The following is an 18,121-nucleotide window of genomic DNA, read 5'->3' as shown; positions in this document are numbered from 1 at the left end:
TTATATTGAAACGGCACCGTAGAGGTAGGCCCTAGTATCTTTATCTCCTTTACTTTAGAGTTTAGACAAGTCTACTTTAAAAGATGCCAAGCAGCAAAATTAAGTAACAGCAACAATAAAAGCAAACACAGTCGCTTTCGTTTCCTACTCGATTCCGACATGGCTTTGGGGTTTTCGTCGTCCTTGTCTCTCTTCTTCGTGTTAGTCGTTTTCAATCTGGGTTAGTTTTCAATTCTGTTAATTCAGTTGAAAAAATTCTGAACCCAAAATTCGGATTTTTAATATTTTTCTCATGATTTTGTATACAGTGAGTGGTAAGAAAGTTTTAGAAGATGGGTACGAAGTCACGACGGTGGTCGACGGCCACAAGTCTGGTCTGAATCCATACACGATCCATGCTTTACCAGGATCTTCTAATCTGATCGTTCTTGATTCTTCCGGCAGTACATTCTACACTACTTCCTTTCCTCTGTCCGTTGGTAAACACACAACAAAGCCACTCTTTTGTATATAATCTTATGGATCGGATCATTATAATTGCTTTTGTATATGAGTTAGTAAAAAATCATGGATGCACTTGTGGCTTTTTTATTGCAATTGTAATCCAAAGCCAAGTGAAAAAATTCGTATTTGTTATCTTTCTTTCAGTTTAAAGTTTGAGCTCATTTGGAGTATTTGTGTTTTGTGTGTGCAGATAGTGTAATAAACCGGTTTGCTGGGGATGGGACTTCGGGTTATCTAGATGGTAAAGCTGGTAACAGCAAGTTCAACAAACCCCGTGGTTTTGCTATCGATGCTAAAGGAAATGTGTATGTTGCTGATAAGGGCAATAACGTTATACGCAAGATCAGCTCTTCAGGTGTTTGTTTATATTCAATTCTTTGTATCCCTTTAGCTTTTAATGATGTTTTTACTGTCTAGTCTTTGTTTGGTGGAAGAACCTCTCAGTTATATTTATTATGTATGTTTTATTTGACTTTTGCAGGGTATGTAACCACCATTGCTGGTGGGATCTCAAAGGATATTGGACACAGGGATGGACCTGCACAGAATGCAACCTTCTCTAACGATTTCGAGATCACTTTTGTTCCTCAGAGATGTTGTTTGCTTGTTTCTGATCATGGAAACGAAATGGTTCGCCAGATAAATCTAAAGGAGGAAGATTGTCTCAAAAGCTCTCACTCTAGTATGTCTTTATAATAAAGTAATCATTTTTCATGATGGTACACTGTGCTTTAGAAACTTCAACGATTCTTCTTTTGCTGTTTCAGATTTAGGGACATACTCTCTTTGGTCAATAGGGATTGCCCTTTCATGCTTTCTCGGGGTAGCAATTGGATTTGCTGCTAGCCCTTACATCATTCGTCATGTAAGTTTTGTTCATATATCTCCACATTTAGTGTATAATCAACATATAAGATCTCTTAACCAAATCGTTATAGACAGGAAGAAGTCAACCACCTCTCGTTCATCACGACATGGAAGCTTCTCCTAACCAAATTGGGGGAACAAGTTCTGACCTTCTTCTCCTACGTTAGTCACCGAGTTACTGAATCAACCGTTTATTCGGTACTAAGTAGAGTTGTTATGATGATCATATCTCACCTTTCCCTCATGTATTCTGCCCTAAGTAGATTAGTTAGTTCGATGGTATCTAGCCTTTTCTTCATGCGTCAACCCAATAATGTAGCTAGTTTAGACAATACAGGCTCTGTGTCTGATCCGGAAAGTCCAGGTTGCTGCAACCCAAAGTCTCCGCTTTTACTTAAACCGTCTGATGATCTTATGGACCTAATAAGCTTTGATGATGAACAAGAAACTAACAATGACAAAGACTGCAGTAATGAAGAGACAGACATTGCTTTATCTCTTCCTCGTGCAACCATAGATGACATTATAAAGGTTCAGGTTGAAGGATTTTCAAAGATGGCTGAAGAAGATGCTGCAGCTCGTGGTTCTTCATTAACTGAGTAGGTTTCAGTTAATTGGCAAAGTATGTATCTTTTGTAAATGTAATGTTTGACATTCAAAGTTTGGTTGAGTTGCAAAATCTTTTTTTCTTTATACCGCGGAAGAAGAATTAAACTTTGGTACTTTTCTTACAAGAGAGATCAAAAAATGCCCAAATCTCTAATGTACCTTCTCAACAAATCTCAAAACAGCTATACCTGAATCCCCAATTGCTACTACTATCATATTAAGCAACTTCTCATGTCTATGAATAGTATCCATATGGGTAACTCACAAATTGGTGAGATCTGTAGTGAATATTCTCATGAGTCTGTTCTCCAAACTCTGTCGACTTAGCAGTAGCTGCTGCTACCACACGGCTGTGGTCTTCTTGCTCCTGACCTGGCCCAAACACAATCTCATTAGTCTGCTCGCTGCTCCGCTCATAAAGCGTGTGTGGTATCGTCGAGTGATGCCTATGGTGATGCTGCTGATGTTTCTGTTGCTGCTGCTCCTGGAGGAATTCGGCATCCAAGCTTCGGTACAAGGCACGGCTTTGGCGCAGCTGTTGCATTTTCTCTGTTGCATCTTTGGACATGAAAGGATAAATTTTTTTGGGAGTGGCGTTCCTGGACTCAATGGGAGGCGGTTCATCTTTGTTGTGTATCACAAATCTCTCTTGAACTGGCCATGAAGTTGTGCTAAAAGCAGAATGCTTTGTTTCTTGATGGTTGAAGTCAAAGCTGACCGTCTGCTTCTTTCTGAGACCAGGAAACAATCCACTGAACAGCTCCACAGAAAACACCCAAGCATTCGAAATGAATATCCGCAACGTTCCAAGGAAGCTCTCTTCTTGTTTTTCTTGCTCATCTCCGGTTGGAATCAGAGGTGGTCTGACCGGTTTGATAGGCCCTTGGTCAGAAGCAGCTTCAGATAGTTCTTGATCCTAATATATTACACAGCATGTAAATATGTTGGTTGTAGCGATCATAGGGTAGCAAAAGAGAAAGATGTTAAGATGCGATTGTACACTCACAGTATGATATGAAACAATAGAACTGAGTCTACGCTGCAACAAAGCCAGCATATAGCCAAAGAAACCTGCCGCTACAAGAACAGCAATCCCTGCAATATTAAAGCACTGAATCAGAGATATACATTAAAGAGTAACGGGAACAGCGATGATTAAAGGATGAAAGAGGCAACAACCCAAAGATTTTGATATGTAAATATTACCAAGAGGAAAGCCACTTCCATACTGATCAGCACAGTCGTCAAAATGGAGTTGAATCTCTCTGATGGCTTGGTTTCCTCGGTCAATGACTAGCAAAGAACAACTGCTCCCGAGATAAACAACATCAAAATCATTTGAAAACTGTGCATCTTCACTCGGACCATCCACATGACCTCCCCCACGAGCCATTTTCCCACCAGCAATGGTTGTGACTCCTGCCATTGACATTGTCTTTCTTTCTTAATACTAACTCTTACCTCAATACATAATAAACAAACAAAATTTGTCCAAAATGGCAGCAAAACCATAAAACAAGAGACAAAAATTAACCTGCTTCAGTGATCTTCCTGATAGCATTATTCACAGTATCTGCAACATAGATATTTCCTCTATCATCCACCGTGATTCCCTTAGGATTGTTCAACCTCGCGTCTCTTAATCTACCGTCAACATGACCCGGATATCCTTCAGGGGAGCCAGTAACCAACCTCGGTCTGCTATCTGCCATTGTTCCAAGAGTTACAATTTGTTTGTTCAAGAAATCCATCTATACTACTTGTTCTTCTACGAATATACAAAATCCACAATCAATTTCCCACATGCTGCATTCAAGTGTTAGACATTGAATCCAAAATTGTCAAACAAAGAAAAACATGTCCTGATTATTAAAAACCCTTTTTTTTTTACCTAAAATCTCTGTATTACCATATACAGCAAACTTGTACAGACCACACATAGTCCATGTGCACTACTACGATTAGGTAAGCACAAAATAGTTTCTTTATCACGTGAATGAAAGCAAACAAAAAACCCTGATTTCATCATCCGTGTTCAAAATCCTTGAAAATCAGCAAATATTGGAATCCCCACGAATGTCTGACGCGAAATCAATAGTACAAAAACCCAAAAAGTTTGATTTTTTTTTAAGTTATGGTGGGCACTTACATAGGGAAAGAGATGAAGATGCAATCTTGTAAATGTTACTATTGTGAGAATCCAAGAGAAGCAATTCGCCATTGGGTAAGACCTGGAGAGAATAAGGTTCGATACCGAGTTTGCTTCCGTCTAACACCGTCTCCACTGAATACCCATTTTCAAATTTCACCATCGATTTCGCAGGAACCCCTGATTCAAAAAACCCAGAAATCAAAAACCCCAGGAATCATCAAAACTGTTACAACCTTCATCAATCAGCGAAGAGAGGCGAACAAAAAAAAAACCTGTTTTGGTGGTGGTTTTGAAGGACCATAACCATTTCAATAAGGAAGTTATATGATTCGAGATGAAGCTATTCACAATCTCTGCAAGAATAATGAAATGTAAGCTCGTTAAATTTACAAAAGGAACAAAAAAAACCCAGATTTTTTGCTTTTTAAAGAAGCGTCATCGCAAAAACAGAGTGAAGAAACTAACTCGCAGGTGAGGTTGATGAAGGAGCTGAAGCTACAAACCCAGAAAATAGGAGAATGAGAATACCCAGAAACAGAAAACGCCTACACATTACTTAAGATTGTTCAGTAGAGACGAATAAACGAAGTGAGAAAGACGAATGGGGAAAGAAAAAAACCCTAGTTCATATCTAAACAGAAGCAGAGAAATGGCGAAGAATGTGAAGATAAGAAGAAGAGAAAAAATGGTAAAGATGTTGATTGCAGGAAACAGAGGTGGTTTTTAGAAGTAGTGTGACACACAATCTGTGAGAAAAAAAAAAAAAAAAAAAAAAAAAAAAAGGAAGGAGAAAGGTTGAAGAAGAGAAAAAAAGTGACACCTTTGTCATACCATTAACGTCGGCGCAACAATAATAAACAAATAGTATATTATTAAGGTTTTGGTGATTAATTAGTATGTCTTAGGATAAAGAATTGTATTTTTTCTTCTTCATGACCTTGTTCAAAAAGTATACTACCACACAAATATATACTATAGTTGTAAGAAAAAAGAAAAAAAGAAAAAGTTTTTATTTATTTACATACAATGGACTTTACTACTAGAGAATGGGTGATGGGAATTCAAGACAACTAGTAGAACAATATATTTCAGTATCGGATGCTTTAAACGCTATTTTAAATTGGCAACGATGTTTGCATCTCCTACAAATCAGTCGAGTTTGATGATCATTAGGGATAACATCAACCGACGTATCTCCTATTTCTTCCTCCCATATGATGCTCTGACCAGGCTTCATGTACGGATCTTTACCAAACATACACTGAACGTGAAGAGTGACGCAACAAGCATCGCACACGTAACACATATGGTTTGCATCGGTTATTCTTCTCTCGCATATTTCGCACCAATCAACAACAACACCCTCCTCGCTTTCTTTGACTTTTGCTGATGAAAATGTGAGAAAATGATCATGGTGTTTGTACCTTATCGTGTATGGGAAGGTGGCACATTCGAAACACAAAGTGAAGTGACAAACGATGCAATTCAACACCTCTGCGTTCCATCGTTTTAGAAAGCAGATGTGACATGAAGATGAAGCCTTTTTATCCGTGGACGGGATTAGATATAGAGGATGTGGATGACCTTGGTAATGGAATGGCTCAGAAACCAAAGCGCATCTTACATCTAAATTGAAATAACATGTTTCCTTGCAGCATTTGTAAGAAAAACCACCGTACTCTCGAAGACAAGCCCGACAACGACAATAACCATTCTTCTCTCCATATCCACCACTGTCCACTAGTAAAGTAAGTGGATGGCGATGCAATGCATGTTGTTTCTTGCGCGGAAGATTCCCGCATAATTCATGTAAAACGAAATCACACTCCAAACATGAATACATGTTACCTTCGTAGATGGGAACAACGCAGCCTTGACAAATCTTTTTCTCGTTATAAACTCGATTGACCTCCTCATCAAGTCTAAGGATATGATGTTCATGCCCAAAGTGTCGTATTAGCTTATCACCTATCTTCTCAAACAACGGCCTTTCATCTTCAACTTCATCAAATTCTTCAGGGATCCCTTCAAGTTCTTTCCCATCCCATATATCGTTTCGCGTGGCACATTTTGAATGAACACCATAAGCACATCCCCTGTTGCAAGAATATTCTCCACAAAACTCATCAACTTTTTGGCGACAAACTCCGCAAGACCATTCTCCCGATGGAAGAGACGAAGTGTAAGAGAGACGGTGAGGGTGACGAGAAATTCTTATAACCCATGGTAAGTAGATACAGTCCACATGGACAACAAAATCGCAAGGAGCACAAATGTAAAACGAGCACTTATAATGGTCTAACCCACAAGTGCTGCAAGTTAAGGGGCCTTGTCTAGGAAAAAGGGTGAGTGTATGAGCATGCCTCTTTGGATGGTCAATGGTTAAACGTAGGGGTTTTTGGGCACAGATGGAAAATATACTAAAATTGCAAACAGAGCAATAGTAGATCAAGTAACTTATGCTTTGTCCGCAACAATAACATAGCTTGGTTGTTCTATAAGTAAATTTTATAAGCTGGAGAGGATGTTTGGAATGGAGAGGGTGTTTGATCTTAGATGGTGCCTCAACACATTCTTTGTGGTAAATAGCGTTAGAGACGTCACAAATATAACAATCTGTACCAATTGTTTTACAACAGCACGCTGAGCAGAAAGGGACATCGCCTTCTCCAACTTTGTTATTACACCATGGTAAAGGAAATACATAATGATCAGGATGTGAGAGATGAGAGAGACGTACCCCAGAGTTGCGGAAACTACACGAAGTATCGATGATGTTACAACTCTCACCGTCGATCTCGTGGAACTTATCTTTGTATCTGAAACGAGCTTTAGGACATAAAAAAAGATGATGAGCACTACTCTCCTCGTCGAAGTCCATATTTGATAACATAATAATATGATAGTTATCGACAATGGAGCGTACTTATAAACTATGGTAAACGATTTAGTTATTATATAGAGATATGTCTAAGGTTGTGTGGTTCCATGATGGAGGGAAAATATCAAAATAGAATATAGCCATGACTGGTAGATAAGGGACACCTTTGCACATCAAACCAATCAAATTCACATATTTAAAAAGTTACACTTATCAGTAGCTGACTTTATCTTCTAGATAGTTTTTTTCTTAATATTTTTGCTTATAATTTATAGGTTAGTTACATTATTGGAGTTTTAAGATAACTTATTATAAGATTTTGAAATTTGACTTGTCCAAATTAAAAGATAATGCGAGAAGTCATTTTCAAGAAGGGAAGTTTTGGATGATAACATCAATAATTTATGGATTATTTGCAGTAAAAGAATTCATGGCTAGCAAAAATATTTATAAAGCAGAGAACACAAAGACAACAACAATTCTTATACAACCTTTTATCTCATGATTAGGTTCCCTACCTAGATCTCAGTTGCATAGTCTGTTTTGTTTTGTTTTAATTATGTCACTTGTTTATAGAATTACGAAACCAACTTGTCCATTTGGTTAATCCGTGTAAATTACAAACCACCAGAGACTATTCTCTATACAAACAGATAAGAACTGCAATTCTAAAAAAAAAAAAAAACAAAAAAAAACAAGAAAACAACAGTGAGAGAGATAGAAGAAAACACTCTCCCAAGCTTTTGAAAATAAATAAATCACACAGACCAGTTCCATCATGTTAAACCTTTTCATATACAACCCTTTCCCATGTTGGTTATGGTTACTCACACAGACACACATGAAGAGATTGTTTTTTTTGTTATCAGATGATGCTCTCAAACGCTACTTGCGTGTGCTTGGAGGAGGATTCTTGTTGATACTCTGGCTTCGAGCTGCTCGATGCAGCAGCTAATCCCCCTAGGAGCTTTAGTACATCGGAGACATCGTCTAAGAAGTACTTGGCTTTGCTTGGCTTTCTTCCCACCGTGCAGGCAAAGATCTCTGGTGGCATTGGGAGGTCCGGGTTTGTCACTGTGCTTAATATGCTCTCAAACATGTCCTCATCTGATCTGTCATCTCCTATACACATCACCATGTCCGGTGGGTTTCCATCCTCTACCATTCGGTGTATCACCTTTTCCACGGCTAGGCCTTTGCTTACTCCCTGTTACAATACAAATAACGGATTCAATCACATATCAAGGTATATACGAGGCTTTTGCATTTGATTGGCGCGAATATTGGTTCACTAATGAGTTCTTTATAGATTCTTGGGTGCAAGTAGTTGTATGGAAGTAAAAGAAAAGAATTGAATAAGATCTCTGATGTTACCTGTGGTTTGACCTCTACGATGTGTTGGCCTCTCTTGACGACAACTGGCTCGTTTGCGAGTACGCTCTCTAGATGATCCAGAAGCTCTTTTGCTTGACAGGATCCAAAGTCTGGATCCGCGTCTTGATGATGCCAAACCAAAGCGCTCTCTTTGTACTCTATGGTAGAACCATCGGTTGCGTCCATGTATGATCTCATTACCGGTTCTACCATCGTCTTCCACTCCGCGTCAGCCGACGAGTAACAAGTCTCCCACTCTTTCTTGCTACTCCACCTGAATCCAAATATAGAATGGGTCTTAGTTTGTTCAAATTCTTCTCAGAAACTGTAACTGATAGAAACAGTAATAGTTAGCATTTATACCTTATGAAGTATCCGTGTTCAGCTGCTATACCAAGATTTTCACATGGAGATAGCCAGTCGCTCAGAGACTCCCATCCTCTGCCACTGACGACAAACACAGTGTTTTTAGGATCTCTACACAGAGATTTCAGAACAGAGAGGACTTCAGCATTAGGTGTTTTGATAATGGAGCTCTCAGGAACGAGAGTGCCGTCATAGTCCAAAAATATTGCTCTTCTCTCTGTAGTTCTGTATGTGGAGACAATATGATCGAAAGATAACTTCCTAAAACTCGGAGACAGGGACAAAACTCTGAAACTTAAGCCAAAACCAATACCCCAACAACGCTTATTATAATGATCTCGGCATGCCCTCTCTAGATCCTGCATAAAGCTCTTTGCCCAATAACCGACATCATGAGTACTAACATAGTGATAGTGCTTCTCGTGCCTTAACCGCTTCTCAGTCTCACCCATGGTGAGGGCTAAATTTACAGCTTCTGCAACAGCATCTACATCCCATGGGTTCACCCTGATAGCACCACTCAATGAAGGCGAGCAGCCGATAAACTCAGAGACTACAAGCATGCTAGTCCGTGGTGAGTCATGGCTAATGCCCATGGCCTTATCCATTCCTGGTGTCCCTTGCCTGCAAATGATATATTTATATGGAACTAAGTTCATGCCGTCTCTTACTGCATTCACCAGGCAGCAGTCTGCCATAGCATAATAGGCAGTCTTCTCATAACGCGGAACAAGACGATCGATCAAGATCACTGGCTGATAACCAGCAGAACCATAGCGCTCATTGATCCTTTTTGCGGTTGAATATGTCTCCCTCTTCGCTTCTTCCACATCTTTACCTGAGGCCCGGGCAGGGTTCACTATCTGAATCAGGACAAGTTTTCCTCGCATATGCCAATACGTCTCAAAGAGATGTTCCATGGCTATAAGTTTGAGGCTTATGCCTTTAAAGATGTCCATGTCGTCAATACCGAGAATCAACTTCTTCCCCTTAAACTGTTCTTGTATCTCTTTCATTTTCGCTGCAGTTGACGGAAGGTTCAAAACAGATTCCAGCCTTCCCATATGGATGCCAACAGGAAGAATCTTGATAAACACCGTTCGACCAAAGTAATCAAGACCGATGTGCCCACGCTTAGATTCATAATCAAGGCCAAGCATTCTACTGCAGCATGACAAAAAATGGCGTGCATAATCAAATGTGTGGAAGCCAATGAGATCACAGTTCAACAACCCTCTGAGAAGATCATCCCGGACTGGCAAAGTGCGGTAGATCTCTGACGATGGAAATGGACTGTGAAGGAAAAACCCGAGCTTGATCCTGTTAAACCTCTTCCTCAAGAATGTAGGAAGAACCATCAGATGATAATCCTGAATCCAAACATAATCATCCTCAGGGTTAATGACTTCCATCACCCTGTCTGAAAAGATCTTGTTTGCAGAAACATACGCTTGCCAGAGACGCCGGTCAAACCGATCACCATGGTCAGGGAACATAGGAAGCATATAGTGAAAAAGCGGCCACAAGTGGTGTTTACAGAAACCACTATAGAACTTTTCTTGCATCTCCTCTGGTAAAAAAGTAGGAACACAATTGAAATCCAACAAAAGCTTTTGAGAAACTTCTTCTTGTTCACTCGCACCAATATCAGCATTAAGTGATCCTATATAAACAAACTCCGTATCCGAAGAGAACCCATCTCTGAGTTGCAAGAGTAGAGAATCTTCATCCCAGCTAAAACACCACTGTCCTGTTTCTGTATCTCTCTTAGCTTGTAGTGGTAACATGTTAGACACTATAATCTTCCGCTCATGAGAGCTGTTGGAAGAAGTAACATCGGATGATCCATCACCATCATTGTAGCCTCCATCCAACTCAGAGACAATACCAGGAACAGTCATGACACGAGGAAGAGCTCTCTGCGTTCGAGGAAAGTCCAATAAATCCCAAGATGCTAAATCTAGAAAATTTGCACAAGATCTTGACACCATAGAGAGCAAAAAAGAATGGATTTTGACAAAAGCCAACACGCGTCAAATATCTGAAAAAAGGAACAAACCCCATTTCAGTGAAATCAAGTTTGACATAACCAAAAAAAACTGATGAAACAAAAACTAACAATGCCAGAAGAAGAAGGTTTCAGAAACATAAAAAGACCAAACAAATCTGAAAGTGCAGAAATGGATTACTAAGCTACACAAACTAATCATCTGAGACCAAATCAAACCCAAAATTGAGATTCTTTCCACTTTTCGATCCCAGAAACAAAACAGGTCAAGAACACGTTTTCACAACAATTTAATCAGTACCCATGAATGAAACAGTTAAAAACTCAACGAAAATCAAAAACTTTACCACAAAAAGAAAAAAAAAAGTCACAGTTTTGCTTTGCTACTCACCTTCTTCTCCAAAAAAACCCACTAAATCGCCGGCGAGAAAACTTAAAACGGAAGCCTTGAAATTGTCTTCTTCTTTCGTGGAACCGATGAATGAAGAACACAAAACGAAAAGTTCACGATAAGGACTCGAGACTCTTTGGGGACATTCGCTATAGAGAGTTTGGATAGAGAGAGAGCATCATCCCATAAAGAAAAAAAAAATTAAATGCAGCAAAATAAAAATACCAAATGAACATATATTATACACGTTTTCTAACGATCTATTTTTCTAATTTTGGCAATAAAAATAATATTAAGAGGGTTAAGTAAAAAGACAATATTACCCTTAATCCTCTTATCATCCATAAAGGTTTGGTAGATGAGATGATGATGACTAGATAGATAGATAAAATGTGGTGGACCATTTTCTCTTTAGGCTGAAACAAATTGAATATAATAAAAGTCCTTAATCCAATCCTAATGTACTAATGCGTTTATTTAATTAATACGATTATGAGATCTCATCAAACTTACTGTCTAGGTCGTATATTTGGTACGGGTCTACTTTTTGTATTAAAATAATTTATATTTTTAAATTGAGCTATCGTTTACGAGTTTATCCAAAACTGATCACAAGAGCAAATCCAAATCGATAAACTTGCCTTAAACATGACTCTAACCAAAACTTAATCCCGTTACCAAATCCATTTGTTTTACATTTTTTAACTATGCATGGAGCATGCTCAAAGTTATATATACTTTACCCATGGCCATGAAACATGTTTTTTTTTTCTTTTTCTGAGAGCATCCATGAAACATGTATTATATATACAAGCAAAAAAGCATTACTTTAATTTGTATTATGGTTCCGGTGTTTTCTTTTTAAGTCTAGTTTATATGTATTTTTCTAAAAAATAATTGAAATATGCATTGTATTATTTGGTAAGATATGAAAAAGGGGAAAAAAAAAGTATATAGAGTAGTCATAGCTCTACAAAGTGCATGTAACGTTTTGAGAGACAATAATGATAAAATTTTTAAAAAATTGTAATGCCATTAGTCAAAATCCCAAAAAAACTTCTACACACGATCTCTAGGACTATATCCAAATAGATGAGATGAATTGAATCAATCTTCTTATCTTTTTTTTTTTTTTTCACTGAAAATTTTTATTATATCATAATCAATCTTCTTATCTTACTATAAGAAAAGATCATAATTAAGAGTTATCCTTTTGTCTTACTAAAAAGTCTTAGACAAAGACATAAAATGGAACATACATCATCGGGGAATGCAACATGCATGTAATTAAAAAACTTTTATTATATTGTTAAAGAAGAAAGCCATTATTAAATTAAAAACTTGACCAAACAAACGATCATTAAAAAAAAAACAAGTAATTGCACACATTATCGTAGTGTATTGTTTGATTTGATTTATAAAAAGGACACCATGCGGGTCGGGGGTGGCCTCTCAAATTCCCAAGGGACAAAGCAGCATTAGGATTAGGATTATTGTCACTAAAGTACTACTAACCATGTGTTAATTGACGATAATATCCCCATTAATTTTGGTTCTTAATGGTTGGAATGTAATAAACGTTGACATCTATCTAAGCCGTGTTTTTGTTTTCACGTTGTTTAGGAAGCCAACGAGGATTGGGTGGTTGATTGGATCCGATTCAGATAGACACTTTCTTTTTCTTCGTCTTCGTTGCTACTTTTCTCCCTTTTTTATGTAAAATAAAACAATTTTGTGATCACTCCTACTTTTTTTCTCCTCATCCACTCGATAAAAGAACAATTCGTAATATTAAATACATTCTTGGATATTAAACCCATATTAAACCCGAAATACAATTACTTGAATTTAAAGACTTTGGACAAGTCGGCCATTGTATAGAGTCATAATACAATTAGGCATCCAAAAAATATCAAGTACAATGCCTTAGGGACATAGACAAACGAGGGGTGTGACGACACGTGTGAAAGAACAATGTGATTTGTGGAAAAAAAAACATTTGTAGCTTTGTTGTAAATGTTAGCGAATGATAATTAGACACGTCAACAGGCACAGTCTTAGAGGCCCTGATGTACGTGGGACCTAGAGTGACTTATCATGGTTCAGAATGTTTCCCCAATGGATAAGTGTCTTCGGGGGGGATGGATTGAATTGGATGGTGCTTTTTTTTATCGTAACTAGTACTATCCATTTACGTCGATACCAATCTGACCAACGAGATGATGACACCTTGTATAAGACTTTTACAATTGAATGGTGGTATCATTTATTATGTCTTAGTAGTGCTATAGAAAAAGAAGAAGAGAGTCCAAGTCTCAAAACGCAAGAATGAAATTATTATAATTTAAGGGAACCAAAAAACCAACTCATATGGGCCAATTGGGTATATTGATCTATAGTTTAGATGAACACCCAAAAGCAATACTTGTTAGTACTTTTTAACACTAAACCCATAGATCTTTCTTCCGGACCTAAGATCACATCAAGTTAATTTAATCCCATTCGCCGCAATGTTTATTCGAACTTGACTACTAGTGGTATCGAGTAATTTTAATCGATAGTCATGTTGTATCACATTTTATGTTCAAACTTTATTATCAAACCCATAATCACATTTTATGTTCAAACTTTATTGTCAATGTCTCCAACCAAAATCTCTAAAATCATGGGATCGATAAAACTTTATAAATTCTATAAAAAAAAACCGATGGAAAACCATACCCACAACTATATGACTAGCCAGAATTGCTCAAAGTTTTTTTTTTGGTGAATACTTTTTTTTAGTTTCTTTCTGCTTTGCCAAAAGAATTTTAGTATAGTGTTCTTTTAAAATTTGAGAAAAAATAGTTAATAATGACCAAAAAAATATGATAAGTTATTGGTGTTGAAAAAAAACAAAACAGTAATAAGTAAATTTAGCAAAAAAAAAAAAAAGAAGAAGTAAAAAGTAAATATTTTTTTCCTCGTCCAGTGTAATTAATAGTTTACTTAACCTCTTTAACCCTCAACATCTCCGTGCTCTCTCTTTCCTCGCCGTAGAAGTCTGAACTGAACCCTAAAGCCATCTCCGCTTCTTCTTTCCGCAAAATCTCAGGTTTCGTGTTCACTACTTACTGTTACTGTTGTACTTTTCACAAAAATTCGATTCACAATTTCGATGATTTCATCTTCAAGCCACGAGATTTCGTTATTCTTGATACTAAACCTTCGCAGCAAGTCGCTGAAACTGTCAACTTTTTGTTTTTTTTTTCGACCTCTTAGGTTTGTCCAGATTTGGCTGATTTCGCGACATGACGAGGGTTTATGTCGGGAATTTGGATCCACGGATCACAGAAAGGGAACTCGAAGATGAATTCAGGCTCTTTGGTGTCCTTCGCAAGTAATTGTTATCTCTTTATTCTTTAAAAATCAATTTTGGGAAGTCAATTTAGTCAATTTGTTTCTGGGCATTCGAAATTTTGACTCTTTATTCTTTAAAAATCGCAATGTTTGGGTAGCTCGTAGGCCTCCAGGCTACGCATTCCTCGAGTTCGACGACGAGAGGGATGCTTCTGATGCGATCAGGGCATTGGATAGTTAGTGTTTATTCTCATCAGACATTCTGAATGAATCAGTTGTTACCCTAATTTCATCTTGCTGCCTCGAATTTTCATGTAAACGTGTGTCTGCACATTGATACTTTCAGGAAAGAATGGGTGGCGTGTGGAGCTTTCTCACAAAGATAAAGGAGGTCGTGGAGCTGGTGGTGGTCGTCGTGGTGGGATTGAGGACTCCAAGTGCTATGATTGTGGTGAACTTGGACATTTTGCTAGGGAGTGTCGTCGTGGTCGAGGAGGCTCTGGTAGGCGTAGAAGTCCTAGTCCTCGTCGTCCTGATTATGGGTATGCACGTAGGTGAGTCCATCTGAAACGTTCTCTTGTAGCTGCTTTAAGTCATATAGCTTGCTTCATTGTAGTAGGAATCTGGTTTTCATCGATATAAAAGATGTGGCTTATAGAGTTTGTGTCCTGTATTATATCACCAAGAAGTGTTAATATTTCCATTGAAATCGCATTTATTTGGTTTTGTAATTAGATGGAGGGACTGATAGGGGCTGAGTTGTTAATGTTAATGTTACCCTTTTTGATTGTATAATCACTTGTGACATACATTTTTGTTCCTGGGAATTGATTTTGTTCAGGAGTATAAGCCCGCGTGGAAGAAGATCTCCACCAAGGCGTCGCAATGTTACTCCACCTCGCCGTGGGAGGAGCTACAGCAGATCCCCTCCTTATCGTGGTACACGCCGAGACTCACCCTATGGTCGACGCTCACCATATGCCAATGGGTAAAAAGTTCTTTTCTCTTCTTGATAGTGGTTTTACAATCTGCATGATTCAACTTCCACATTCTCTATCTTAATCTGAGTTACATTTGAAGTATTTCGATATAAGGTATATATATTCTTTGCGATTCTTGCAGGGTGTGAAACTGGACCCTGAAGAGAAAGAAGCTATATACATTCAGCTAATGCCATATCTGCTATGTGTGGCGTGCCCTTTAGGATAGATCTATATATATCTGCAATGCTACTAGACTATTAGTTCTTCTAGGATTGGTTGTTGAGCATGGACATGTCATGGTGTGTTCGTGTTTTATTAGACGATTGGATTTGGTGAATTCTCTCCTTCAAGCTGTTTTCCAACAGCAGTCTTGACTTATTCTCTTTAACACGCACCAGCGTTGAAGGCCTTGCTGTCTTCACTCAGCGTGCTTGAACCCCTACACTTGAGGTCGTTTTCATATCCATGAATGTTTTTTATTTGTCTTAGTTGAATGCACTTTCCGTATCATATAATGTGTGACATCACATATCTAAAAGGCTCAACTGTTTTCACTCTTTCCTTTGTGAGGTATGATGATACTTGGATCTATTGGCAGCTGCGTTGCATCTTACTCTCCCCACAACTTAGCTTTGTCATGACTCATGAATCTGCATCATCAACTCGACCATCATCAACTAGATTTGCTTGTTACATTGGGTGACATTTGATTGCTCTATTCTTTACTCACCACTCTTACCCAAATCTGCAACCAAGCTTCTAATGAGAAAGACGAAGCTGTTTCTTCACCCCGCCCCTTCCCCTTCCTCGCTCTCAGCTGCTCTATCCCCTACTCGGCTTCTCTGCTCACTTTCTTTTTATCGTATTAGTTTTCTGTCATCTTTGTCAAACATCTGTTGGTGGATCGCACACTTGCAGTTAACCATTTTGTGGATGCTCTTTGTATTGCTTGTGAAAAGGTGTTAGCTTAGTCTTTTGTGATCATGATTTTGTTTTCCACTTACAATTTTCTTCTCCATAGTAATACATAATTACATACTAATGAAATCTTGCATTTTCTTTTTATCTGCCCCTTTTTGGCCGCAACATCCTTTCATGTGAATGCTTTTCTAAATTGGGATTTGAGGCAATATGGTTCAAAGGCTTGCTTGCATCTAAGTTTACATGGAAGTGAAATCAAATTTGAGGGTGTACTATATGAACAAGTCTTAAATCAAAGTCAACGTCAACAAAGAACAGCTACATATGTGAATAAACAAATGGTAGATCTGTGATATCCATTTATTTTTAATGATAAGGAGAGTACTGCAAAAGGAGATGAAGATGGAGGAGGATCTAGATTACATCAATGTACTCAAACGAGCAACAAAGCTTTTATTCGGTAACATCAATCTCCTTATCTTCCTCTTCCTTTGTTCTCTCCCTCTCTTTTGTTTCTTGATCTACTTCGAGCTCTCCCTCCAAACCACTGTCTCGCTCGCTTCTCAATACCTCGTTGGACAACTCCATAACTGGGATTACTACTACGTTCGTCAAGATGCCTTGTCGGAGAATCTGATTCCATTGCTTATCCAGACGTTTCTACTCTACTTGTTCCCATACTGCCTTCTAGACCTCCTCACGACCAGCACAATAGTCTCCGCATCTTGGATTGTTCACACGTCCGGGGAGGAACCACCGTTAAGGTTCGGTCAATTGGTTCGGAGAACCGTAGAGTTATGTCGAAACAGAATCGAAGGTTGTTTGATCACCTCTCTAAACGTCCTTCTCTTGTCAACCCCTGTCTTCTTTGGTTTCTTCTTTGTAGCAACAAACTATTTCTACATCATTTCTCTGATCGGAGTGGGCAACTACTCATACCATTATATCGACCTTGATGAAGGTGGTGGAGACTATTACAGAAGCTATAATAGCAGTTTCAACATTCCGGTAAGGATGTTGTTTGAAGCGGTTATGGCTGTGTTTCACTGCGCTATCTTTCTAGTTTTGTTGGCGAAGTTCAGCAAGTGGAGCTCAGGATGGAACATGGGTTTGATTGTTTCGGTGTTAGAAGAAGGAGAAGATGGTCAAGGCATCTATGGACCCGATGCCCTGACTCTGTCTAGTTACTATGGAAGAGGACATAAGAAGCGTGGTCTCCAAGTGATGCTGGTGTTCTTGATCTTCACTATTGCGATGAGGATGCCATGTTTTTGCTTCAAATGCACTGAGAGTTCGAAAGGAACTAGAGTGTTGTACACGAGTTTTTATGTGGGTTTGATCTGTGTTGGGAATATGATCAAATGGGTGGCGTGTGTAGTGTTTTATGAAGATTGTAGAACTAGGGTTTTGGAGAAGAAAGGTGATTTGGAGATTGGATCAAAATCTAAGGCTCTCGCTGCATAGATAAATAGTCTGAGATCAAACCAAAACTCGAGCCCTAAACAATTTCTATATGACCAATTGCGTTGCCCTCTTCTTTTGGTCAGCTTTCCTTATAGTAGTAAACTTATAGTTGCTATGTTTAAGCCCTTAAGTTCATATTACATTTTATTGTATTGTTGTGTGATCTTATCGATAGATCATATATAATGCAAAGTTTTCTTATCTCTCTCTGACGTAGAAAAAATAAAACCAAAATAGAAAATATGTTTCTACAAGAATGATA

The 18,121-nt window shown here is 38.3% G+C and overlaps 6 protein-coding genes across 14 annotated transcripts; 3 read left to right on the top strand and 3 right to left on the bottom strand.

Annotated features, from left to right (window-relative positions):
- Positions 1 to 73: 73 nt before the first annotated feature.
- LOC104756753 (uncharacterized) lies at positions 74 to 2,064 on the top strand. 2 transcript variants are annotated; one of them, XM_010479395.2, is made up of 6 exons: positions 74 to 220; positions 309 to 479; positions 695 to 859; positions 986 to 1,186; positions 1,272 to 1,369; positions 1,443 to 2,064. In XM_010479395.2, the coding sequence occupies exons 1-6, from the start codon at positions 160 to 162 to the stop codon at positions 1,536 to 1,538; spliced, it is 792 nt and encodes a 263-aa protein (XP_010477697.1). In that variant the 5' UTR covers positions 74 to 159; the 3' UTR covers positions 1,539 to 2,064. The 2 variants fall into 2 exon arrangements, with proteins under 2 accessions (XP_010477697.1, XP_019094187.1); XM_019238642.2 differs by having other exon boundaries at positions 76 to 220; positions 1,447 to 2,064.
- LOC104756752 (uncharacterized) lies at positions 2,038 to 5,030 on the bottom strand. Its single transcript, XM_010479393.3, has 7 exons — positions 4,598 to 5,030; positions 4,405 to 4,485; positions 4,130 to 4,309; positions 3,515 to 3,685; positions 3,187 to 3,399; positions 2,987 to 3,075; positions 2,038 to 2,896 (listed from the first exon to the last, which is right to left on the bottom strand). The coding sequence occupies exons 1-7, from the start codon at positions 4,683 to 4,685 to the stop codon at positions 2,216 to 2,218; spliced, it is 1,503 nt and encodes a 500-aa protein (XP_010477695.1). The 5' UTR covers positions 4,686 to 5,030; the 3' UTR covers positions 2,038 to 2,215.
- A 708-nt stretch (positions 5,031 to 5,738) lies between these two features.
- Positions 5,739 to 7,044, bottom strand: LOC104756751 (uncharacterized). The gene is made up of 2 exons (XM_010479392.3): positions 5,981 to 7,044; positions 5,739 to 5,865 (listed from the first exon to the last, which is right to left on the bottom strand). Exons 1-2 carry the CDS (start codon positions 7,023 to 7,025, stop codon positions 5,759 to 5,761), a joined length of 1,152 nt encoding a protein of 383 aa, XP_010477694.1. The 5' UTR covers positions 7,026 to 7,044; the 3' UTR covers positions 5,739 to 5,758.
- A 510-nt stretch (positions 7,045 to 7,554) lies between these two features.
- On the bottom strand, positions 7,555 to 12,537 carry LOC104756750 (putative alpha,alpha-trehalose-phosphate synthase [UDP-forming] 9). 2 transcript variants are annotated; one of them, XM_010479391.3, is made up of 4 exons: positions 11,153 to 12,537; positions 8,751 to 10,672; positions 8,388 to 8,661; positions 7,555 to 8,220 (listed from the first exon to the last, which is right to left on the bottom strand). In XM_010479391.3, exons 2-4 carry the CDS (start codon positions 10,652 to 10,654, stop codon positions 7,879 to 7,881), a joined length of 2,520 nt encoding a protein of 839 aa, XP_010477693.1. In that variant the 5' UTR covers positions 10,655 to 10,672; positions 11,153 to 12,537; the 3' UTR covers positions 7,555 to 7,878. The 2 variants fall into 2 exon arrangements, with proteins under 2 accessions (XP_010477693.1, XP_010477691.1); XM_010479389.3 differs by having other exon boundaries at positions 8,751 to 10,794; positions 11,153 to 11,670.
- A 1,492-nt stretch (positions 12,538 to 14,029) lies between these two features.
- LOC104756747 (serine/arginine-rich splicing factor RSZ21) lies at positions 14,030 to 16,458 on the top strand. 7 transcript variants are annotated; one of them, XR_015586259.1, is made up of 7 exons: positions 14,134 to 14,246; positions 14,414 to 14,531; positions 14,639 to 14,727; positions 14,838 to 15,045; positions 15,333 to 15,479; positions 15,614 to 15,924; positions 16,045 to 16,458. XR_015586259.1 is itself a non-coding variant. In XM_010479386.3 (6 exons), exons 2-6 carry the CDS (start codon positions 14,443 to 14,445, stop codon positions 15,618 to 15,620), a joined length of 540 nt encoding a protein of 179 aa, XP_010477688.1. In that variant the 5' UTR covers positions 14,134 to 14,246; positions 14,414 to 14,442; the 3' UTR covers positions 15,621 to 16,458. The 7 variants fall into 7 exon arrangements, 5 of the variants coding, with proteins under 5 accessions (XP_087350477.1, XP_010477688.1, XP_087350476.1 ...); XR_015586260.1 differs by lacking the exon at positions 14,639 to 14,727 and having other exon boundaries at positions 14,030 to 14,246; XM_010479386.3 differs by having other exon boundaries at positions 15,614 to 16,458.
- A 90-nt stretch (positions 16,459 to 16,548) lies between these two features.
- LOC104756749 (uncharacterized) lies at positions 16,549 to 18,064 on the top strand. Its single transcript, XM_010479388.3, has one exon. The coding sequence runs from the start codon at positions 16,765 to 16,767 to the stop codon at positions 17,857 to 17,859; it is 1,095 nt and encodes a 364-aa protein (XP_010477690.3). The 5' UTR covers positions 16,549 to 16,764; the 3' UTR covers positions 17,860 to 18,064.
- Positions 18,065 to 18,121: the final 57 nt, after the last annotated feature.

The sequence above is a fragment of the Camelina sativa genome, chromosome 17, assembly GCF_030686135.1.
Source record: "Camelina sativa cultivar CO46 ecotype springtype chromosome 17, ASM3068613v1".
NCBI classification, from domain to species: domain Eukaryota; kingdom Viridiplantae; phylum Streptophyta; class Magnoliopsida; order Brassicales; family Brassicaceae; genus Camelina; species Camelina sativa.
This window is presented reverse-complemented; position numbering and strand designations above follow the sequence as displayed.